Source organism: Dipodomys merriami, unplaced genomic scaffold (genome assembly GCF_024711535.1).
Source record: "Dipodomys merriami isolate MVZ:Mamm:240054 unplaced genomic scaffold, mDipMer1.0.p SCAF_263, whole genome shotgun sequence".
Classification (NCBI taxonomy): Eukaryota; Metazoa; Chordata; class Mammalia; order Rodentia; family Heteromyidae; genus Dipodomys; species Dipodomys merriami.
In genome coordinates, this window is record NW_027204082.1 from 1536362 (window position 1) to 1561687 (window position 25326).

The window sequence follows — 25326 nt, forward strand, 5'->3', positions numbered from 1 at the left end:
CTACCACTGAGCCACCTTCCTAGCTCCATTTAAAGACATTATTAACACATGCTAACATTGCTTATATTTCCCTGGCCAATGATATGAGTATGGTAAACATGTGCCTTTCTATTGTGCTATAGCCTCAAATCTTGATATGCTTAAAGTTCAGACACTCAAATTCCTGCTTCCCAGCACCTAAGTTTACATGTCTAAAACATGCCATCCATTACATACCTATCACCCCATTCCATATGCACTGCCAAATGAATAGCTTAGACAATTCAATCAGCACCAGCCCATCACAGGGCACCAAACCTCTTCAGCTTTGTTTTTCATTACCAACATTCCCTAGTTCGCTCACCCATTTATTTGTTCATTTACTTAGTCACTTCCTATTTGTTGGGCACCTCTGATATCTCTGACATGGATAGGAGTCAGTAGGAAAGCAGTCAGGGAATTGTGGCATATAGAACTCGCAGGTGTTAGGATAAGCGGACAAACCACAATCTGCCTAACAACATTATGGGTGCAGAGGACTGTAAAGAATAAGGAAATAAGGATGGAACTCTAAAACTTTAGAATATGAAATCTTTGGTGCCACAACCTTATAGGACACAGAAAGGAGACAGAAAGGAGACACAAAGCCATTTTCAAGGACTCCAATTCTATTTAACCCACAGCTAATCTTTATGATGAGAAAGACCAGGTCAGAAGGCTGGGAAGGGCCTGCCCTCAGGGAGCTTGTGTTCTGCAGTGAGGAAAGATAAAGTGAACGAGTGAATGAATGATAACAACAACAACGGGAACAACAGGTTGGATGGTGAACATTACTGGGATAAAGCAGGGATCCTGGGAGAGCTGGAAATCCTAGAGTGGTGAGGATGGAGAGAGAGGGAGCCCATGGCAATCCAAGAGAGAAGCACTTCAATAAGCAAAGAATAACTGGAAGATTACAAGCAGACACACATTTCATGAACTTGAACTAATGCTGGCACAGAGCATGCAAGGGGGGAGAGGATGATAAAAGCTTCAGTCAGAGGTCTCTGAAGCAGGGATAGGCACTAGGACATGTAGGGTTTTGCTAGTTCCTGTAAAAAGTCTGATTACTCCTTTGAATGAGGTAGGAAGCTATTCAGAAAGTAAATTATGTTTCCTTAGAAAGCTGCTAAAATCTTTTATCTCAAGTTTTTACAAGATGACCATGTCACTCTACTATGAAGAAGACGGGTGAATGGATATAGGAAATGTAACATATACACAATGGAATATTTACTATTCAGCCTTTATAAAGAAGGGATTCTACAATATGCAACACTTAATGCCCCTGGAGGGCATTAGGGCATTAAGTAAATAAAATAACCAAGTAAACATAGGTAGACATAGGTGATCTCACTTATAAATGGAATCTTAAAAGTCAGAGTGAGGGTTATGACTCAGTGATACTGAGCTTGCCTAGCTTGCATGAAGCCCTAAGTTCAATCCGGGAGGAAGGGAAGAAGGAAGGAAAGAAGCAAGCAAGCAAGCAAGAGTACACTTGTGGCTCTCAGGGCCTCCAAGATTTGGCTGATACAAATAAAAGAACACAAACATTCAGTTAGGAGAAGTTCAACAGAGCTACAGTACAATATGGTAAGAATAGTAATAAGTACGTGTGTGTGTGTGGGGGGGGGGGTGTCCTGGTCCTAAGACTTGAACTGTCCTTGAATTTTATTTGCTCAAGACTAGTGCTCTTCCACTTGAGACATGACTCAACTTTTGGTTTTTTGGTAGTTAACTGGAGATACAGGTTGCCCAGTCTGGCTTTGAAATCACCATACTCAGCTCTCAACCTCCCGAGTAGATAGGTATTAGCCACCTGTGCCAGGGTAACACACATTTAAAATTGCTGATAGACTCTCCCTCCCCCCCAAGTCATGGGGCCTGAACGCTGTTCCTCAGCTCTTCAGCTCAAGGCTAGCGCTCTAGCGCTTAAGCCACAGCGCCACTTCCAGCCTTTTCTGCTTATGTGCTGCTTGAGGAATTGAACCCAGGGCCTCATGCATGCAAAGCAAGCACTCTACCACTGAGCTACTTTCCCAGTCCCAAGAGGATAGATTTTAACTGTTTTTCCCACCCATAAAAAGACAACATGTTCATTAGTTTGGTTTAGTCATTCTAGAATGTATACTTATTTATAATTTTTATTTGTCAATTAAAAAAATCAGCACTTAAAAGAGACCTGATTAACATTTGAAGGCAAAACCTTTAGAAAACAGTAATAGAAGTCAGTGTCTATAACACAAAGGGACAAACATCATGGTTTTCAATTTTACATTTTATTAAAGTACAGAGTTAACAAGCTTTGAGTTTTCTACTTAGGAAAAGGGGTCAAGTTCAGGTGCTTATAGAAAACCTACAATTAAAAAATCAAATACAAATTCATAACTGGCTCTGTGGCTAAAGGAGGAAAAACTACTATAACAGTTAGCAAAATCTAACCATATCAGACACCTTTATAAACTTCAAACAGTAGGTTTACCACACATATTACATTTTCAAATTCTAATATAGCAAAACGTAATCACAAAATTTAGCTATAGTTAATTGTCTGTGAAAAAATTTTAAAAAATTAACAAAGTATGACTATAAAATTTTGGTAGTTTTTCTTGCAAAGTAAAAAAAAATCTTAAATCTTTACTAAAGGAAAACAAAACAATCTTCTTAAATTTCTTATAAATAGCTCTCAAGACATATATTACGTATCTGCTGTAATCTTTCTTTACCTGAGAGAACTTCCCAGAATCCCCTATCCCACAGGGCAGTGGGAAAGACATCTTCCATCACAAACAAGATCTCATTTCTAGGGAAGTGGATTTGGATATATGCACTTTACTTTTCCTCAATTAAGTTTTATCTGAAATTTGCTTTAAAACAAAAACCCAAACTACCTCTTTGGTAAAAGTCAAATATTTCAAAATGAAGGTTTCTGTGAATGAAGACAAAAGGAGGAGAGGGGAGGAGAGAGGGACAGATCTAAGGTCTGTGAGCAACTCTACTTCCTATGAAGTCATAGGTCCAAAATTAAATAGCTCCTATCTGCTGAATAAAATACTCACTAAACTAGCAAGTTACAGAGAAATCCCCCAGAGAACGCCACAAGCCAAAGGCAAATGCATTGGCCCTGATGGAAGACGTTCAGGGTCTCAGATCAAGGTGAAACCCTTCTTGACTGGGGCTTGAACTCTGGGCCTGGGCATGCTGTCCCTGAGCTCTTTAGCTCAAGGTGAGTGCTCTACCACTTGAGCCACAGCACCACGTCCAGTTTTTCCTGGTGGTTTATTAGAGAACGGAGTTTTATGGACTTCTCTGCCTGGGCTGGCTTTGAACCAAAATCCTCAGATCTCAGCCTTCTGAGTAGCTAGGATTACAGGCATGAGCCACCGGTGCCTAGCTTATGAGACCATTCTTGATTATAGACAAAATCCTCTTTCATTGCCAAGAGGAGACATCAGAATGAGATACTATTTAGAAAGGCAATAAATGAAGGAAAAGGGCCCAGGACATTTAAATATAGGCTCAGGAATTCCCTTTTCAGGGTAACGTGAAGCACCAATGGTGGTGGTAAACCGTCTGGCCAAACATTAAATACATATATCACTTTTAAAAGGCAGAGGGTAACAGAACGAGGAGGCAGGGAATGAACACTACACTGAGGTCACTTGTCACAAAGGCCTCAGAGGAAGTAAAAGTACACAATTCCGTAAGTGGGGACCCCTCTACAGAGAAGAGAACTCCCCAAGACTCAATACCCACCTCGACCTCTCCTTGTCAAATCTACGTACTCTATTAAAAGCTCCAAACACTTCTGGCAAAACAAATCCTCAAGAGGATTTCCCAAGAAACTGTGAGGTTAAAACCAAAACTAACCATCTATTACAAAAGCTTGACCCAGTAAGGGTGTGGTAAGTTTCTTTGATGGATTATGATAGAAAATACTATCAAGTTTTGAGTTGGGTAATGAGTCTAAGCACAACTACACCCCTGTAGGATTCCCCCCTCCCTAAGCTTAAGTGTTTTACTCATGAAAATGAGTGAAGCACTTATTTCCCACAAATGCAGAGCACAAAAGAAACACACCTTTTGTTTTTTTAAAAACTTCAGCTTCCATGACTAAGGGAATCTGACCCAGCAGCTTTGGGGAATGCGCTTTCACAATTAGCTACAAAGACTTGTAGAAAGCAAAGGTGTGTTATTTTAAAAAAGAAAGAAAAAAGAAAAGAAAAAAAGAGTATTAATGGGTTAATCAAATACTATTGTCATCAAAACGCGAAGCAACTGGCACACATTTTCCAGTTTAAGTTGTAACAGCACAAAAGGTAGGTTTCTCTTCCTCCCTCCCTTCCTCCTTTCCTTTCTTGCACTCATTTCTTTTTTTTGTTGGTTGTAGGGCTCGAATTCTGGGCCTGACTGCTTCAGCTCAAGGTGAGTGCTCTACCACTTGAGCCACAGCACCACTTCTAATTTTCTGGTGGTTAATTGGAGATAGGGAGTCTCACAGACTTTCCTGCCCTGGCTGGGCAGGATCCTCAGATCTCAGCCTCCTAGTAGCTAGGCTGACAGGCATGAGGCCAGTGGCACCAAGCTCAAAAGGTAGGTTTCTTAAACTTATGAATGCTGACTTAACACCTGAGTATTGTTTCTTACGATTATAGTTAGTAAAGTCAACTTCTTACATACATACAGATGTACATACGTACTCTCAGCCCTCAGAGAAAATCTTGCCAGTGCAGTAGCGCAGAGTGAGATGGAGAGCAAGTGTAACTCTTCCTCTTGTGCCAGAGATTACAATTAGAAGAGACATATGCCACAGATCAGAATTTACGTAGCTGGAAAAGGAGAATGGGCTGGCTGGCTGAGGAAGGGCTAACAATGAGCGCCACTGGCACTGTCCTCTCGTTTGTATTTCTCTGAACTTCTTTCTGCAGAGGAAATGTGGCCAGCAAAGGCAAGTGTAGCAATGTCTGGCCTGGTCAGTGGGCCTTGACCTAGAATGAGGGCCAGGTCTAAAGTTATATTAGCTGGATGCCAGAAGACAAATCAGGGTTTTACTTCTCATACCACCCCTTGGGCTCTCCATTTGCTTCCTAAAGTTGACTTCAGCTCCTCAGAGCCATCCCCCCAAAGCATTGCCCCCGGACCCCCAGGCCTCTCAGGCCAGGGAAGGACCACATACAGCCCCCACTTTCTGAACCTCAAGGAACTCCCACTCCCTTCCTGCTGCTTAACCAGGGCTTCTCAGGGTTAGCATGAAGCTATTCCTTTGAACCGTTAAGTACAAATCCCTTTGAACTCCTGGTCTATAAAAAGAACTTTGATAAAGGTGACAAACAAAGCTTTCTCATGTGCACATATACTCATACATGACTTTTTAAGACTGAATCTCAAACACTGGCAAATAAGGCAAATGCCCAATGGAATTTTCCCCAATATTCATCCCCTCCTCTTTGGTATTCTTGGCAAGGAGGTCAAAGGAGTAGAAAGGAAGAATTTAACTAATTTTCCCCTCCAGCATTTTTGGCACGCCAAAGCTAGGCTTAGGTGTGTCCCCACTTAGCCCAATGTGTACACAAGAACACAGGAAAAATGTCTGAGCTCAGGAAGAATCTTTCCACCCTATACGTAACAATAATAGAAATATCTCCAATAGACTTCCACAGAGAAAATCTCCTGCTGCATTGAAAACATCAATACTGAAGATGCCGATCTTGTCTGTGGATGTCATGTATGGCTTAATTAAATGCCTTCAACCAGCCACCTTTTCTTCTAAGTATACACGGTCCCTTCCACAGCTTGACTGACAGTATGTCTGACCAGTCCTATTGAGGAACAGCCCCGGGATACACCTCTTCATACATCTACTCCAAGGAAAGCATGTAGACATTAATGGTGTGCTCATATTGCAAGCTCTTTTGCTCCTACAATGCCAACCAAGGACTTGAAGTGGAAGAGAAATGAGAGGCTGACCTTAATACCTGAAAGGGTGGTAGCAGGCTTCAGTCAAGGAATGACTTTTCTTTTAAGGTTCTTAAAGTATTATTAATAGCACAAACAAGGAAGAATGTAGCCCTCTGTTGCTGAGGCAAAGATAATATGAGTACTGTTCCACAACTGGGAACAGCAGCACAGATAAGCGCTTTGCTTATTGCAGTAACTCTGATCATGGAGTGATAATATGGTAGGAACCCCAAGAGCGGTGATAGTAAATTATGCTTTTCACATTATTACAAAAATGCTGAACCCCAAAAGAATGAGGAGACCTCTGGGACCAATGAGGCAAAGAGGGAAGGCTGTGATTCCCAGCATCACAACCTCAAAGGGAAATGCTGGGCGAGGGGGAACACACAGGAAGTGGCACTGAGGGTGGATTTGAAGGCAGGTGCTTCCTCTTGTGCCCTATAAATACCAGGAAGCTGTGAGCTGGGATCCTCTGGAGACCAGGTTCCAGGAGGCAGAGGAGAATAAAGGGGCAAGGGGCCTGGATTCTCTCAAAGGCTGAGTATTTTTAATAATAAGGATGAAAACAATACAGTAATTTTTATCCCTAGGAAAATGTGTTGTGTTCTAAGCTCTATTTTGGTATAAAACACATCTATGGAAAACACTAATGTAACTACTACCTAGTAAGTAGGGAGAAGACATAAGAATACATACACTACCCATAAATTTGAAAATTTCAGTTCCTTTAGGTCAAGTTTCATTTTGAATGTCAGAAAAATTAATCTAATTAATTAATCTCTTGTTTAAAAAAGTGAATACGGGGAGATTTCCTCCCCACCCCGAAACCTTTTTCAGACCCATTTTAGGCAGCCAGAGAATTTCAGCTTTTCGTAAGACAACAGTTGCCGCTCAAACCTCTGTGACACTTGTTCACAGGACAGAATTTCAGGGTACAAGCCTGCTGATCCACAGGCCTGCTGATGTTGTCACACAGAGAACTGCCGAGAAGGACAGCAGAGGGGAGCCACCAGCGTCCACAGGTACAACAGCACACACATCCAGCAGGAGGCCATCTTGACCCAGAAGATGGACCAGCTTCCACTGAAGAAGGTCTCAATGCTGGCACTCTCATAGCTGTGGGAAACAAGACACCCGGCTGTGGTCAGAGCAGGAGCAGAAGGTGGGAGCAGAAGGCTACCAAGTGCCTCCCCATCTCCAGCTCCTAATATCCTTCCTTCTCCTTTCTTTTCAGCAACTCAATGGAGATATAATTCATACTCTTTTCAAAAATACAACTTAATGACTTTTTAATATATTAATGGACTTGTGCAATCATCACAATCAATTTTAGAACACTCTCAGCTGCCCTGCCATTCCTACTACCTCCCATCACTTTGCATTTATTAACCTACTTCCTGTGTAGATCTGCCTTTTTGGCCATTGCATATGCATGCAATCATGTGGCCTCTTATGATTGTTTTTTCTACTCTGAATTGTTTCCAAGGCTCTTCCATGTTGTAGGAAGAGTATCTCTTAACTGAAATGCTTGGGATAAGAAGTAGTTTTTCTGACTTTAGAATATTTACATAGATGTTAAGAGCCAAGCAAGTCCAAAATCTGAAATGTTTCAAAATATTGTTTGACTGTCATGTCAAGATTTCAGAGCAGTTTAGACTTTTGAGTTAGGGACACGTACTCTGTATTCCTTCTTTTTTTTTGGGGGGGGGGGGGTAGGGGGTGGGGAGGTCGGTTGTGGGGCTTGAACTCTGGGCCTGAGCACTGTTCCTCAGCTCTTTAGCTCAAGGCTAGCGCTCTACCACTTGAGCTACAGCGCTACTTCCCGATTTCTGGTGGTTTATTGGGGATAAGAGTTTCACAGATTTTCTTGCCTGGGCTGGCTTTGAACCATGATCCTCAGATCTCAGTCTCCTGAGTAGCTAGGATTATAGCATGAGCCACTGGCGCCTGGCTTCTTTATTCCTTTTTATTGCTAATATTTTTCCATTCATCAGCAGAAGTACATTTTTGGCTGTTAAGAATTATGCTGCCAGGGGCTGGGAAGGTGGTTCAGTGGTAGAGCACTTGCCTTGCATGCTCGAGGCCCTGGGTTCGATTCCTCAGCACCACATAAGAAAAAAGCTGGAAGTGGCGCTGTGGCTCAAGTGGTAGAGTGCTAGCCTTGAGCTGAAGAGCTGAGGGACAGCGCCCAGGCCCAGAGTTCAGGCCCCATGACTGGACCCCCCAAAAAAAAAAATTATGCTGCCAGTCAGGCACTGGTGGCTCACATCTGTAATCCTAGCTACTCAGAGGCTGAGATCTGAGAATCACAGTTCAAAGCCAATCCAGGCAGGAAAGTCCGTGAAACTCTTATCTCCAATAAACCATCAGAAAACTGGAAGTGGCGCTGTGGCTCAAGTGGTAGAGCGCTACCCTTGAACTGAAGAGCTCAGGAACAGCGTCCAGGCCCAGAGTTCAAGCCCCACGACCCCACCCCACCCCCAAAAAATTATGCTGCCATAAGCATTTGTATACAATTTTTCTATGGACATATTTTTGTTTGCATCTTGGGTATGTACTTAGGAATGAAATTACTGAGACATATTGCAACCCTATGTTTAACTATTTACGAAACTGCCAGACTGTTTCCCAACCTGGCTGAATTTTATATTCCTACCGGCATAGTGAGAGTTCTAATTTCTGTACATTTTTTACTATCTGCTTTTATAGTTACAGCTTCCTCCATCCCTTCTTATGAGCCAAAACTGCCTAGGGATTTTCAAAGCATCATGAGAAAGCATTAAAACACATCCTCTCCTCTGTCAGGAAGATGTGTCTCCAGGTCGTCCTCACTGACACCCTGCAATCACTTTGGATCCTAGTCTGTCTCTTGGATGATAAACCCTGGGTGGCACATAGGAGCCACCTCCTGAATAAAAGCAATCCAATGCACAGAATTTATCCTAAATTATTAATCCAGCAATTGTGAAATAACTGAAACTTAGAATCTGTACAAAAGCGTGAACTTCCACAGAGGGATGAGGAATGAGGAAAGTTAGATTTACTAGAAATTTGAAAAATGGGGAGGGGGAAAGAGATATACAATATCTGAAGCAGAAACAAGGCATTGTTTCTCTTTCACAAAAAATAAAGGGATTTTTTTTTCTTCAGTTGCTACTATGTTTTTCAGACTGCCATATAGAGTTAAACTTTTCTTTCTTATTTTATTTTGTTCCTGGGTGGTTGTTTTATTTTGTTTCTGGGTGTTTTATTTTGTTCTGGGATTCAACCCAGGGGCTGAATCTTGAATTTTCACAGCTAAGAATATGCTCTACCACTGAACTATACTACCAGCAATCATCTGTTTTTTAAAGCTGCAATGAGCACCATCAATATCCAGGGTACAAAGGATGTCAATCCAGTGGTAAGAACTCTGAATTATTTGTTAAGAAGGCTGCATATATAGTAAGACCTGCAGAAGAGCTTAGCTGACTCTAGGAAGATGGGCTATTCCACGCTATTCTGGGGGCAGAGAGTAGAAGAACTATAGAGGCCAGCCAGAGGAAACAAGTTCACAAGATTCAATTTCAAGTAATAAAAACTGAGCATGGCGGTGAAAGCCTGTCATTCCATCTACACAGAAGTATAAAGTAAATGGGACGATCATGGTCCAAATTACTTTGGGCATATGTGTGAGACCCTATTTGAAAAACTAAAGCAAAAAGTGATGGGGACATGGCTCAAGTGGTAGAGCATCCCTAGCAAATCAAGGTCCTAAGTTCAAACCTCAGTACTGCAACAAGAGCAACTAAAAAAATCCTAACCAACCCTCCCCACCCAAAAAAAATAGCACATAACTTAATTCTTAATAATCAAATAGGCCACTTACTGGAACCAGTTGGTAACAGTCATCATTACATAGAGGGAAGCCAATAAGAACACAAAGTGGAAATAGGCATAGCTGTAGACAGTGCCTTTCTTCTCATCATAAATGACCCGTGGTCCTTCTTTCACATTCTGCTGCTCTTCCGTTTCTGTGAATCCAAGGGGAAGCAAAGTGCAATGAGTAAACACATGCACCGTTCCATTTTACAATGATACACTCACCCATTGCAGTTCAGGGGCTGCTGAGTAGACATTTGTAACCTCTATCTGTGTCCTGACCACAAGACTGCTATGACACACCTCGGGACTCCTAGACCAGATGAATTACCAAGAACATTTATTTTGGGAGAGCAGAAGAAAGCCCTTAAGACTATAAGCACATCAGAAGTTGGCAGAAGGTAGGAGTTCCCATAGAGTTCTCAAGGACCCGATATCTCTTCCAAGAAGAAAAGTTGAAGGCAAGGGCCCTCAAAATGAGCTATTGAAACAACTTGGTATTTTCTAGATCATTCCATTAAAAGTATATAGATTTTTTTCACTGTATAATTTAATTTCAATATGAATAGTGATTTTTCTGCCAGAAACCAACAAACCCAGCCACCCCTTAAAGAAGAATGTAAAAAGAATATAAAAAACAAGCCAGATTTAAATTCCCCTTCCAGGCAAGCTATTTAAGTGTCTGAATTGCAATTGCCTACAGTGAGAAATACCAGTCTACAGAGCCATGGCAAAGTCTAGAATGAAAGTACTCCACTTACCCTCTCCATCGGAACCAAAGCAAAAACAACACCGAGCTACCTGTGAGATCAAAGACAATTTAGTGAGATGCCTGTTTTACAGTTTCCTGTCACCCCACTAATAGGTAGTGCTTTCTTTTTTCTTTTTTTTTTTTTTGTTTGGTCGATCATGGGGCCTGAACACTGGGCCTGGCTGCTGTCCCTCAGCTCTTCAGCTTAAGGCTTCCAGCTTTTTTCTGCATATGTAGTACTGAGGAACTGAACCCAGGGCCTCATGCATGAAAGGCAAGCACTCTACCACTGAGCCACCTTCCCAGCCCCAAGTTTTTGGTTTTTTTATTGGAATAGAAAATGGTGAAATTGGAGCCCTAAACCATATAACTCATGTCCCCTTAAAAAGTTTGGCTAAGCATTTGTTTTTGTTCTGGTATGTTGAGTACTGGTGACAGGGAATACCATGGCAAGAGGATGTGCCACTCAAGAGCCCTTCAAAGGGACGGGGACTCACTCCAGCTACTGTGATTGCTGGGAGCACAGTCTCCAGATGTAGGCTCTTTTAGACTTGTTCAGCTACAGAGCTGCTCTAAGCTACAGCAAGCCCCTCTTGGGCATCCACCACCAAATAATGAAGAAGGCCCAGCCTTCAAGACTGGACACTCTTGAGAGATCACTATCCCTTGATATAACCCCTGGGATTAGTGAGGCTTTGTTCAGCCTGAACTGCCCTTTCTGTTCATCCTCTACCTGATTCTGTCCCCATCTTCCTCATTCTACTGGTATGTATCCTTCCTGGCACACTCTGCCTCAGTTTCTACTTCTGAAATTCAACCTAAAACATACAGTGGAGAGTACAAGGACCTGCTCTCCTCACACTTCCTTTTAGTGCACTGCTTACCAGGCTGTTTCCTTAAAACCTCTTCAATTTTTGAGCCTAGAATTACTATCCTGTTTGCAACTGAAGAAATTGAGATCTAATTGGTTAAAAGCTTGAAGTCCCAAAGTTAGCCAGTGACAGAGCTGGGACCCAAATGCAGGATGGAGACTCTAAGACCATGACTCATGGTGAGTGACATGTGGTCTCAGCAGGGAGATAGGGAGCAGTGCAGAGTTTGGAAGCACAAGGCCTGCACGTTTCCTATACAGTCAGGCTGCTGAACTGGCTGTGGACATGGCTGGATAGGATTGCTTGCCTCTGAGACATCTTCAGTGCCTTTTAAGTTTTATATCCTATCTTTTGCTTATTCAAAACAATAAACTTAATGAAAAGAAATGAAATTGCAAAAAACAACTACATTACGTAAAGACTGATAGTCTGGGAAGTGCTGGGTTCTTGCTACTTAATAGTAGAAGATATTTGAATTATCAAAAAAACAAAAACAAAAAACAAACAAACAAACAAAATGGAGCCAGGGCTGAGGATGTGGGATCTTGGGCCTTTGTTCCATTTGTACAGTTCAAGGCAAAGCCCTTATTTCCTTCCTGCACAGCAAGGAAACTTGATTGAATAGAGGAATCAGCCTTGACAACTTTTGGGTCATGTGATGTGGCCTACCACTCTGTGAGCCCAAGTGGGCTGAGGTCTTAGTTCTTTTAAAACTTGAATTATCACAAGAAAATATCAACTCCCTCTTTTAAATGTGTATCCTGTGAAATGTAAGAGCAGGAGAGCAAACCACTTCCTTAGAGGGAAACACTTCCCCTCCCAATGAGAACAATTTCCTCTCTTAAATCTAACCTAGAGACTAGCTGTTCTTTGAGCTTGAACTCTGTACACAACAGAGACATTGAAAGTATAATAGCCCACCCTCAGCAGGTGGCCATGTAGTCAGTGGTGAGAACAAGCGCCTGCCTTCTAGAGCCCATTCTCTTCAGTATACAAGCAGCAACCTATTCAAACCCATCCTTTAAGGGACTGAGTAAGCTGGTAAATGATGTTGGCAGAGTGACAAACCTTCATAATGGCCCACTATCTCTGGGTCAGGTTCAGGAAAGACCATCCCCAGACATCCAGCTGCAGAATAAAGACTGTCCTTTATCTGGACAGACACCAGGGTTCTTCCATCAGACAAAGACATTAGAGTAGAGCCAGTGGCTGGATGCCAGGCAAGGGCAACAGCAAGGACCAGAGAGAGCAACTGAGTCCCTGAGCAGCTGGTCAAGAACAGACTCTGGGCCACACCCTGGCAAAAGGAAGTGGCAAGTATAAATCACTTATCTTTTTCAGTTGTCTCCTCAGTGCAGTGAATATTAAAACAACTAAATATGCTTCCATGAGGATTAAATGAAACCACTTGTGTAAGGCTTAGAATACACGGTGCCTGGCACCTGGCTAGTGCTACACATATAGCCATCAGGAGATCTCTCAGACCTTGCCATTCTTGGGTTGATACTTTTTCTAACTTCCTTCACCTGAGTAAATCCTTCTGACTATGGTATATATCCATCAAGAACCCCAGAAAAAGACTTCTGTACAAGAAAGAAAATAAGATACCCTATCAACCCAGCAGCTGTGGACATTCAGGTAAATGGCTCACCAATGTGCTTCTTGTTCTCAATTCTTTACCCAATGACATATGTGCCTAATGGAATTGATCAGAGTTAAGGGGGTTGATGTATCTATTGCAGTCAGAAGCATCTGCATAGAACACACACAGTGCCTTCCTTTTTCTGCCTCTTATCCTTCAGAACTATTACAAAACCTCCTAGACATGCTGTATATGGAGGGTAAATCAAAAACTCTACCCATATTCTATTTCAGCCACAGAAAAGACCAAAGTGAAGCCTGACAAAGTTACCTGAACTCTGTTTGGTGGCGGACAGGCAACAGGATGCCAACAGAGGCCAACATTGTTGGAGGAAAGTCAAGAATTAGTTCATTCATTTTAATACCACAATGTATATGTGGAGCAATATTTCTTTTTCTATACATATTCTTTCTATACATATTTCTATACATATTCTATACATATTCACATATTCTTTCCCAAGCAAAAGAACAGGATCATGGAGTGCAGATTAATAAATAAAAACAAACACAAAAGGGCCTCCTCTGAGAAATGAGTTTTGTGTTGAAGCAGGACAGGAAAAGGAAAGCAACTTACTTCTAGCTCAGGAGCTGCATATCGCCCCTGCAGAGCATCAGAGCTCGATCTTGTTGTTGATGTCAAGCTAAGAAACAAACAAAAAGTCAGCAGGGCACAGTAACACTTTATGTCACCTGGAACAAAGGAGAAAACTGGCTGGCCATGTCCAGTGATAGGCTTACTGCACCTCTAGTCCCCATCTTTCAATGAAAACACATTACCCTCCTTATCCTCACCTGTGCATTTAACCAACCTCAGATAAAAAATATCTAAGAGTATGGGTGGATTCCTTACCAAAAAGGTGCAGATTCTTTTTCCTTGTCCTGTTTTCCCTAAACAATCTAGTAGAGCAGCCATTTACATAATACTAATATTGTGTCAGGTATATAAATAATCTGGAGATAATTTTTGAAATATGAGGAGGGCCAGTTCAATAGCTAGCATCTTTTTTTTTTTTTTTTTTTGTGGAATCATCTTATGCCAAGAGAAGTCTGCAATTAGAGAAAGATATGTCTTGGTCGTCTGTATTGATTTTCAGTATTGGCTTTTGTATAAACTCACTCAAAAGCCAGGATAACTTTCTGATTTCACTTTTATCTCTCCCTCCCTTTGGCCCTTCTCAGAGAGGATTAAAAAATAATGAAGGGGCTGGGAAGGTGGCTCAGTGGTAGCGTGCTTGCCTTTCATGCATAAGACCCTTGCTTCAATTCTTCAGCACCACATAAGTAGAAAAAGCCGTAAATGGTGCTATGGCTCAAGTGGTAGAGCACTAGCCTTGAGCTGAAGAGCGAAGGGACAGTGCCCAGGCCCAGAGTTCAGGCTCCATCACTGACAAAAAAAAAAAAAAAAAAATCCCAGTGCAGGCAGCTAAAGCCTCCTACACTGGGCTACACAGTAAGACTTCAGGCTACACAGTAACACTCCACATGAAAGCAAAGGTCTTAATCATTTCTGTGTTAGTCAGAAGATGGCAGAATAAAGTTTTCCATTTAGAAACTTAACAGAGTAGCAGATATTAAAAGTTTCTTCCCACCAATTTCCCCACCATAAAAAAGAAAAGGTGCTGGTGGTTCATGCTTGTAATCCTAGCTACTCAGGAGGCTGAGAAATGAGGATCGAAGTTCAAAGCCAGCACAGGCAGGAATGCCTGTGAGACTCTTATCTACAATTAAGCACTCCAAAACTGGAAGTGGCTCAAGTGGTAGAGCGCTAGCCTTGAGCTGAAGAGCTCAGGGACAGTATCCAGGCCGAGTTCAAGACCCATGACAGACAAAAAAGAAAATGTTATAAAATTTGGCTTGCAGGATTAAAAAAAATATTTTCCATAAAATAAAAATCAAGAAGACATTTTTTTTCTTTCTTTTTTGTTGGTTATGGAGCTCTGGGCCTAGGCGCTATCCCTCAGCATTTCAGCTCAAGGTTGTGCTCTACCACTTGAGCCACAGCACCACTTCCGGCTTTCTGTGTTTATATGGTATTGAAGAAACAAACCCAGGGCCTCAGGCATGCGAGGCAAGCTCTCTACCACTGAGCCCCATTCCCAGCCCCTCAGGAAGACATTTTAAACAAACAAAAAGTAACAATATTCCAGCTAACTCTACAGACTGATTTAATATTTAATAAAGATCTCTTTGTGTTCTAGACCCTATCTGAGTGCTGGGGACTCACTTGCAGTCTCAAAGCTACTTGACAAAAAGAGCTATGAGCATTATTGCTAATCTGCTAGTGGACAGGCAAGAATTAGGAGTCAAGTCATTTCCACAGATAAGCCTCATAAGGTAGCCTGGCCTTCTTTGCCCAGCCTCATCCTCTTTCCCAATGACAGAAGAGATAAATAAGCTGCACAGAAACAAAACAAAACAAAAGGCTTGTTTGCAAAGGGATCTCGTGGGACCCATGCACTGTTTTGCAGCTTCCTGAAATCCAACAAGCATCACTTTCACATCTGTTTTGAGCAGATGGATGCTAGTCAGGGCTCACTTCAGTCCTCCTTCCTGACTGTGAACCTGGTCCAAGAGAGGATGGGCTGTGCAAGGAATGCATTTATGAAGGCCTATATTTTGTGCAGATGAATCATATTTCATTGTAGTATAAAGTTTCCAATTGGGGAGGATGTAACTTCTAATTTCAGGATAAGATAAGCATCTGAAATTTTCATATGGAAAAATATGAATATTCTTTCAAAGCATTACAATAAATATTCTATTTGATATTTTTTTTTTGGAATAAGACATAGTTGTGGCAGTGCTAGGGCTTGAACTGAAGGCCTAGATGCTTTCTCTGCTAAAGGCTGGTATTCTATCACTTGAGCCATATTTCCACTTCTGATTTTATTTTTTTTTTTGGGGGGGGGAGTGGGGGAAGAAGGGTGTGTGTGTAGTAAATTTGAGATAAGAGTCTCATGGACTTTCCTGCCCAGACTAGCTGTGTAACAAGATCCTCAGATCTCAGTTTCCTGAGTTAGTTAGAATTAGAGGTTTGAACTGAATCTAGCATTTTTGCCACTGCATTTCTACCATAAGAATACATTAAAATGGGGAAAGTTTTATTTTTATTCTAATAACATTATATCCAGTTCAGCATTAGTGGCATGTGACCTCACCTTTATTCAGTCATGGCATTTCCCTATAAAACACTCTTCTTGGTAGCATATCAAGAAAATCCTAGCCAGGCATTGGAGGGGCGGGGGAGGGAAGGAATGAGGAGGGAGGGTGGGCAGGCATGAGGGAATGAGAAGTGAATCACACCTAGTTTGAAAGCTTTTAGGCCAAAAAGAAAATAATCTTATTGTTGGCCTGCAGGCTATGACCAAGATCCACCTGCAGGCTATGACCAAGATCCACCTGGCTGACCCTGCACAAATAGCTATAAAACAATTCCCAGGTTATCTTAAAGGTCTCTTATAGGGCTAAAGCATATGTAATTCTAGCCAATACTTTCTGCAGGGGAGCAGGAGATCACTAGCATTTAGTTGAGGCTTCATCTAATATCTAATATACAATATCTAATGTACCACAGCCAAGTACTTACTCTGTCTGGGCTCCACCCACCAAAGCCTCAGTGTCTTATTACCTGGAGACATTCCTTAAAACATGCTCCCCTCTTTCTCACTCCTCCAGAAACCACTGGGGTACTAAACCTCATCTATAGTGCAGAGAGAGGCTCCTCAGCCCTTCAGCTTCAGGTAATTCTAGAGCTGGTCAAAGTCTTCTGTGTCACAAAAACCTCAAAGAACACATCCAGACTTTTCTAATGGAGATCACAGATCCTGCCCTTCTTGACTAACTTACAGGGTAGGTCCTGGACACATCCCATGACCTTCCAGATTTTGCATGATGAAGTTCTATCATGTTCACATGGCACTACAGCCTGGATTCCTGCATGAGCTGGAGAAGTCATCTCACACTTGTGACAGTCGTGAAGATATTTCACTAGCAGGTTAGTCAGTGATAAGATTCCTGAAATAAAGCCACAATCTACCATACTTCCTTTCTTCTCTTTCTTTCTTTTCTCCTCCCCCCTCTCTCCTCCCCTCCCCCTTTCCTTCCTTCCTTTTTCCCTTCCCCATCCTCCTTACTTCTGGGGATTAAACTCAAGGACTCAACTTTACTAGGCAAGTGCTCTGCCTTCTAAACCACAATTCCAATCCTTTTTATTTTAGTTTTACAGCTAGGGCCTTGCACTAACTTTGCCTAGATTGGCCTAAAAGCTGAGAACCTCTTACCTCCACCTACTAACTTGCCTGAATTATAGGCATATACCATAACACCCAGACCGCCTTCCTTTTTTCTTGAACAGAAGAAATAGCAGGCCCAGAACATACCAAAAGAATAAATATCCCTCCTCAATTTGTTAGTTTTCTTAGTTTAAGCCAACTGTCTCTTGTGCTTATCGTCCTGTTAAACAAGGGCATCACTGGAAGCCAAGTGCGTGCGTGCGTGCGTGCGTGTAGATTTGGAGGAGTCTCCAATATGTCTCTTCATATACTCCAGCAAAAAAGATTCAAGAGAGGATTTTCTGAAACTGGAGTAGAAAGCTACAGAAACTATAGATTGTATGTACAAAAACAAGTGGTCTTGATCAACTCTAGGATCCTGTCCAGGCTCATGGCTTGAGCTTGAAGCCAAAAGAGTGACAAATTCAATCAAATCCAGAGACCAAGGAGAAAGTTAAGAAAAATTAGTAGAGGCTGGTGCTTGTCACAGCAAGGATGCAGGACTAGAAGGTTTGGGAAGGGACCTACAGAAAGAACAATCAGGAAACCCTGACAAGGTGAATGTCACCAAGGCCAAGGTGAGAGGTTACCTGAGGCCTGAGCTGTGGCTCTCCCACAGCAGAACTCCAGCCCAGGAAGGGGCTCTTATGAAAAGTTGCTTATGGGCAGAAAGCCAGAAAGTAAGTTCTGGCTGAACAGTTCTTTCAGGTGAGACAGTGCAGAGTAAAATATATTCTCAGTGAAGAGTCCAATAGCAAGCCCCTAAACAGTTTAGCTGTGTGGGTATGGCAGGAAACCTCCAGAGAGTTGAGAGGCACTCAGGGGCTGAGCCTTCTATAACCTTACAGAAAGTGACACTTACCTCTCTACCCCAAACCATCTGTGCCATGCAGTAAACACTGGTGATCTCTCATTTTTCTTAAGCCAGGGAGAAAAACACAAACTCTAGGAAGTCAAGACTTGAAAAGCCCCTCATTGAGCTAAGCATTTCCTTTCATCAGTGCCTCACTATGTCTGAACTCAGTTCCCTGTGATCTTGAAGCTAGTTTGTTTATAACATTCTTGAAGCTGACTTCTTGTGGGGCTCCAGTGGGTAATGATAGCAAACATTAATCATCAGGCTTCTACATGGAACTTCACTAACTCCTGCAGGGAATTCAACTGCCCATCCTCTCCATAGTGTATAAATTCCTGAGTGTTACAGAAATACACCACAGAACTGGCTGGTTACTCTGCATCTATACTTTGGGGGAGTGCCTTTCTCACAACTCCTTATTCCACGGGCCAGTACAGTCTTGCAGCTAAATTACCAGCATTCAAAAATAATGCTGATTGTTTGGCAGGTAGACAGATTTTTTTAAATAGCAGCTGTCAGCTTAGAAAACTGACATCTTTTGGGCATTATCACATTAGCCTTTGCCACCCTTCACTACGATGCCTCAATTCTGAAACCACAACAATTTATTTATCATCTTTCATACAAAAGGTGATTATTTTTCCCTTAGTACTGGGGATTGAACCCAGGGCTCTGCACCTGCTGGGCAGAGAGGGAGAAGAGAAATGGAAATATGGTGGAAGGGGTGAATCTGTTCAAAGTACACAGTGTGTATATATAAAATATCACAATGAGACTGCCTCATATTACAAGTGTATGCTGATTCAAAAATCAAATAAATTGGGCTGGGAAAGTGGCTCAGCGGTAGAGCGCTTGCCTTGCATGCCTGGGTTCGATTCCTCAGCACCACATAAGCAAAAAAGAAAAAAGCTGAAAGTGGCGCTGTGGCTCAAGTGGTAGAGCGCTAGCCTTGAGCTGAAGAGCTGAGGGACAGCACCCAGGCCCAGAGTTCAGGCCCCACGACCGGACTAAGGCTGTGGAGTGTAAGAAGAAAGTGTCAATGTGCTTGAAAAGACACTATTTATATAAGCTGTCACCCTCAGGATTGTTTGGTTTCGGCAAAAGAAAGATTATAATGTGCCCAGGACAACTTGAATTTCTTACATACTGTAACAAACACAACACAAAACACACAAAGGGAAAAAAATCTATCAGTGAAAAGGTTACTGTCAAAAGGAGGCTTGATTACCAGTGAAACACCTACCAGAATTAGTAGCTAACCATTTTGATCCTTGCCTTTTCTCTTTCCAGGAATCACTGAAATGTTCCAAAAGTACAGTAGCCCCCACCATACGCATCTGAAAACACAGTCTACTTGTATATATCTCACTGAGAAGACCTGCCTCACCCCTTTGCCGGCACTGTGGGGTTCAGCACAGAAAAAGTGGGACATTTCCTTTCTTGGACTGTGCCAGAATAACTTTTTGTGCAGCACTCTATCCTCTTCCCACCATCAACAGAACAAATGCTATTTATTTTGGGTGAGGAAGTTGCCAGAAGATTCTGGCACATACTATCTCTTCCTCACTTTGTGTTCCCTTGCTCTTCAAGAATGCTGCAGCCACTAATATTCAACTGTTTTTTAAGATCATTAGGCAACAGTGCTCCAATGTAGCATGTTTTTATTTTATTTGCCCAATCAACATTCAAGTAAGGTAAATGGAGCGCGGATACATAGAGTTCATGCAGTAGTACCGGCCTGTTACTTCTGTTTATTTTTCTCCTTCCCTGTTTGGCTGCCATATGGCAGTTGAAACTTACTTAAATTCTTTCCCTCTAATTTTACTTAAATTCTTTCCCTCTAATTTCCCTCTGCAAATTGGCTTCAAGAAGCGCTGAAGACTTACCAGGAATATAAGATACATGCAATCAGCAGGAAAGTACCTAGCCCAGTCACCAAGTTTTCATCTCTATACAGGTCTTGACCAAAGTCAGGCACACAGATGGTAACATTCTTTCCATGTTCATCTAGAACTTATAAAGAAAATAACCACAATCAAATTTTGAAAGGACTAATGTAGTTCATAGCAGTGTTCATCTTGAAAAGATTCAGTAAACTGTACTGTGACCCCTTCGAATGCTGAACCCTTACTATTAGAAAAATCTACTCTACAGCACCAATCTACTCAGGCTAGATTTCTGCTGTTTCAAAGTACCATTCATTCACATCAGAATACAAGTGGAACAAGATCCCCAAATTCCAGTATAGTTTTCAAGTTCCGAGAGTCAACAGTCTTGTTCTTTTTCAGCACAATTTGAATTAGTGGTTAAAAACAAACAACAACAACCCCCTCCCCGAAAAGACAAAAAAAAAAAAAAAACCCTAAAGTTGGATTGATATTTCACTGGATTAAGCAGCATCTGAAAAGAGGCATTCAGTGGTGGTCCCCTGATCCACAGGTGCACTGCCATCAGTCAAGACCAATTCTGTAGCAGGGCAGCACCGTCCCACCCAGAGCCTCTAACCCAGAGGGGTAATTATACAAATAACACAGCAGTCAGAGCCTCTTTTAGTCTGTAATGTGGTAACCTCCTTAGGTGGTATGAATTTTAGAAAATAGGAGGCTACATATAAGTATTTCTGTAATATTACCATCAGTGGTAATTTACATTTTGTCTAACACCATGTCTTCAATTTTGATGATACAACCTAGGTCTAATTGCCAACTTGACCCCAAAATAAGGAACATAAACATAAAACAGAACAGTCTAGCAACCATTCTGCAAACATTCACATTCTGTTTGAAGTCAGACTAAAATTAACAGTATTCTCAGTGGAAATAGTAACTAAGATGCTGTGGTTTAAAAAAAAAAAAAAATCACCAGGCGCCAGTGGCTCAATCCTGTAATCCTAAATCCTAACTGCTCAGGAGACTGAGATCTAGGATTGTGGTTAGGAGCCAGCCCAGGCAGGAAAGTCTGTAGGACTCTTACCTCCAATAAACTAATCAGAAAAAGCTGGAAGTGGGACTGTGGCTCAAGTAGAGTGGTACCCTTGAGCATCAAGAGGCTCAGGGACAGCACTCAGGTCCAGAGTTCAAGTCCTAGGACTGGCAAAAACAAAACAAAACAACAGCGACAAAAAACTATTCTCAGACTAATGAAAAACAGTTTTAGAAAAGAAACAAAACACAAGTAGTACCCCTGGAAATTAAAAGTGTTTATTTTTAAGTGACACTTGCTATTTTAAAAAAATACTGTAAGCTTAAACTCTATTAAGAACAGAGATTATTACATAAACAACCATAAGAGAAAACCTTACAGTTGGCGGGAGCACAGCTCAAGTGGTAGAGCACCTGCCTAGCAAGCTCAAGGCTGAATTCATACATCAGTAGTGACAAAAAGGCGGGAGGAGGCATAAAGAAACTAGATTTAAATAAACTTACAGAATCATAGTCAAGATGGAGATTTTCATTTAAAAAAAAATCCCAAATAGACTATACTTATCATAAGATCTCCAGTGATCCATTTCTAGTAAAATACCTTAGGAATTCTTTCCAAATAATCATGGCAACAATTCTGCAATAGTAGCAGCTATGTGTACACAGCATCTACTCTGTGCCAGGCACTGTCCTAAATTTGATTGATAAACATAGCTAGAAAAACATTTTCACTGAATTCTTAAAACCACTCTCTAAACCCAGGCTATAAACCCAGGCAGTCTGACTCCAAAGGTCACATTCCAAGCCTATGCTCTGTTGTCTCTGTAAATGAATGTCATTTAAGATGAGCAATATAAGATAGCCCACTAGCTGGGAGAGGATCTAATTCAAGCCCAACCTCCCTTATGTTCTTTCCATTCCTTTTATTACATCCAGAGAAATAACCTTCTGAAGGAAGGAAAATAACCAACTTAAAAAAGAAGCAAAAAACAAACAAACAAAAAACACTTTTCCTTTTTTTTGGCTGGTCCTGGGGCTTGAACTCAGGGCCTGGGCACTATTCCTGAGCTTTTTTTGCTTAAGGCCAGCGCTCTATTACTTGAGCCACAGCACCACTTCTGCCTTTTTCTGTTTATGTGGTACTGAGGAATCGATCCAGGGCTTTCTGCTAGGGGTAAGCCACATTCCCACCCCCCAAGCCAACCCCCCCCCCAAAAAAAAACTTTTTCATAACATTTTTTTTTTCATGAAAAAAATCTAGACCTCCTTTTCTTGGGGGAGGGCGGGGGGAGTTGGTCATGGGGCCTGAACCCTGGGCCTGTCCCTCAGCTCTTCAGCTCAAGGCTAGCGCTGTACCACTTGAGCCACAGTGCCACTTCCAGCTTTTTCTGCTTATGTGGTGCTGAGGAATCAAACCCAGGGCCTCATGCATGCAAGGCAAACGCTCTACCACTGAGCCACCTTCCCAGCCCTCTTCATTCATTTTTGATGTATTAATCTGTGATATTCCAACAACACATTCCTCCATAAATAAAAAAAAAATCACTCTACCACTTATGACCTTCTTCCTGAGGTTCACTTACCTACTTCTGCAGGTTTGCTGGACAGAGCTGAGAAAGTGAGGTATGTGACATAGCAGCTTATAAGCCCGGACTGCAGCAGCCCAGAGTGTGGCTGCCCTGGGAAATAAGACAAATGGAAGACAATTTTACATTTCAGTGGTAAGAGGCACAAGCCTCAAAAACAGAGATTTGACTCTTTCCACCAGAATAAAACTCCTTAGTCTGAACACCCACCTTTAGTAGAGAAAAGGGCTGCCAAGTGAATTTTTCAAACAAAGCTAAACTTTAGGAGACGGATAAACACTGACCTAGATAATACTATTGTGGTAACACCAAATTCTTTGAAGTTCTCCACCGCCTTATCAAAACAATAGGTATACTTAAACACAATGCTCAGTCTCAGACGTACATGCAAGAGCTATTAAAAAATAACAAAAGCAAAAAAGAGCAGGAGGCATGGCTTACATGGTAGAGCAGCTGCCCAACAAGGGTAAGACTAGAATTTAAACCCCAGTACCATTAACAAAAAAATGAAGAAGAAGGAAAAAACACCTTTCTTATCTGTAAATGGACAAACCATTCAAGCATCCTGTGTAAGTAACAGAGCTGGTCCAGCCTAAAGCCTTGGGCTTGTTATTAATTGTGAGAAGAGCTTTAAAGTGACAACATTTAAATTAAGCTTAGTGCTTAGATCATGTAGAGTAATTAAAGAATTTGGTGACAAAGATGGAATTTTTAATCACCTGTTGCCATGAAAGGATTCAGTCTTTCATAATGATTCAATTTGTTTTAAAATTAGTTTTAAGTTATAACTATCATTAAGGTATAGGAACAGACCAATGTTACTCTTTGGCATGGGAATGAGATTTACTTCCTTAGCAACTAATGTTATTAAATACTTCCAAACATTATCTAATGTTATTAAATACTTCAAAACATTATACCTGTTCTTAAAAAGTAGAATTTAACCCAAGGGAGATTTTTAACTAAATGCCTATAACTTAAGAAAAAAAAAAGTTTTTGGCTTGAACTCAGGGCTTTCCTCATACTCTGGCTTGGTTTTTTGAATACTTCTCTACAACCTAAGCCATGCCTCCACTTTCCACTCTTTGCTGGTTAGTTAGAGATAAGAGTCTCCTGGATTTGCCTGCTTGGGCTGGCTTTGAACCAAGATTCTCAAAACTTAGCCTCCTGTGGTGCTTAGCTGTTTCAGGAAATTCTTAAATGACCAACTTAGAAGACTGGACAAATAATCATCTCAGTTTCAGTAATGGAAAATTAATTTGCTATTTATTATCTTTTGGGGGGATTAGAGGGTAGAGCTAGTCTTAGGGCTTGAACTCAGGGCTTGGGTGCTATCCCTAAGCTTTAGTGTTAAAGGCTTCCACTCTCTACTATTTTAAGCCACAGCTCCACTTCTGACCTTCTGGTAGTTAATTGGAGAGGAGTCTCATATGCTTTCCTGCCCAGGCTGGCTTTGAACCCTGATCCTCAGATCTCAGCCTCCTGAGTAGCTAGGATTACAGGCTTGAGCCACTGCTCCCCAATTATACCCCATCATTTTAAACCACTAATTTTAGAAGGTTTTCAAAGGGGCTATATATTTGTTGTCTTTCTACCTAGACATCTGAATTGTAGAGCACATTAGTGTTCTACCGAATACATGTTTCTTATAAGAAACATCAGACCAGAGACAAAGGCCCAAATACATACAGGCTCCAAGAGAGCACTGGCTCACAAATCAGAAGTCATTTATACATGACAATTCACACTGCCATTTTCTGAAGCACTTTCATTCCCTATTGTCCTTCCCTTTCTGGCTTTGAAAAACATGAGCAAGGTCATGTTCACCAGCTTCCCTGCAGAATAACCTGGATCTGATGAAAGTTAGCTCATGAGGTGAGAAGCCACCAGGTTAAAATTTCCTGTTTCCTGACTCTTAGACCATGCTGTCCTTGCTTTCTAGTTCACCCTTAAATAAAAAACGGTCCTAGAAATACCTTCTTCTATTGTCCTATCATCCAAGTTTTACCCTGAGATCACAGGCAAAACTCATAAACATTTGCACAACATAGACTTAAGTTAATTTCACCACATTTCACTGTCTACATCCTTTGTCTTGGCTTCATTAACTCTGGTCTTTCTATCTATGAGGCACACTTGGAATATAAAAAGAGATGGGAGTTTTAACTTTCCTAGGTGGGCCCACCCATAGGAGGCTAAAAAATGACTCAAAATTCCGAACAACCATTGGGTTTCACATTTACAACAACATTAAGAATAGAAGAATAAAAAAGCCTGCTTACGATTCTGGACACAAGGTGAGATGGCTACCATTGAAATGAGTAGGCACAGGCCTCCATGCACTCCCAGGAGAATTTTGTTGTCCATGCAACCATCTTTCTGGGTATAAAATACTGCCATCAAAATCAAACCTCCGGTGGCAACAGAGTACATGATGAGTGTCACCAGGGACAGGGAGGCGTACCACAGCTTGTTAGTGGCAGTGCCTGCAGTCCTGTTTCTCCACAAGCAGATGAGACAGAGGAAACAGAAGACAAGTCAGTGAAGACTCCATTTTTAACCATATTTCAATCCTTCAGGCATAGACT

General features: G+C 41.6%; 1 protein-coding gene across 1 annotated transcript in view; it reads right to left on the reverse strand.

Annotated features, from left to right (window-relative positions):
* Positions 1-2278: 2278 nt before the first annotated feature.
* Positions 2279-25326, reverse strand: part of LOC138837146 (serine incorporator 5) — a 55788-nt gene continuing 32740 nt past the window's right edge. Inside the window, exons 6-12 of the mRNA XM_070035944.1 lie at positions 25021-25232; positions 22736-22831; positions 20118-20244; positions 13679-13745; positions 10599-10638; positions 9845-9989; positions 2279-7092 (exon numbers count right to left, since the gene is read on the reverse strand). Coding sequence (XP_069892045.1) covers positions 6945-7092; positions 9845-9989; positions 10599-10638; positions 13679-13745; positions 20118-20244; positions 22736-22831; positions 25021-25232 — 835 coding nt within the window. The 3' untranslated portion in view covers positions 2279-6944. The remainder of the gene's footprint in view (positions 7093-9844; positions 9990-10598; positions 10639-13678; positions 13746-20117; positions 20245-22735; positions 22832-25020; positions 25233-25326) is intronic.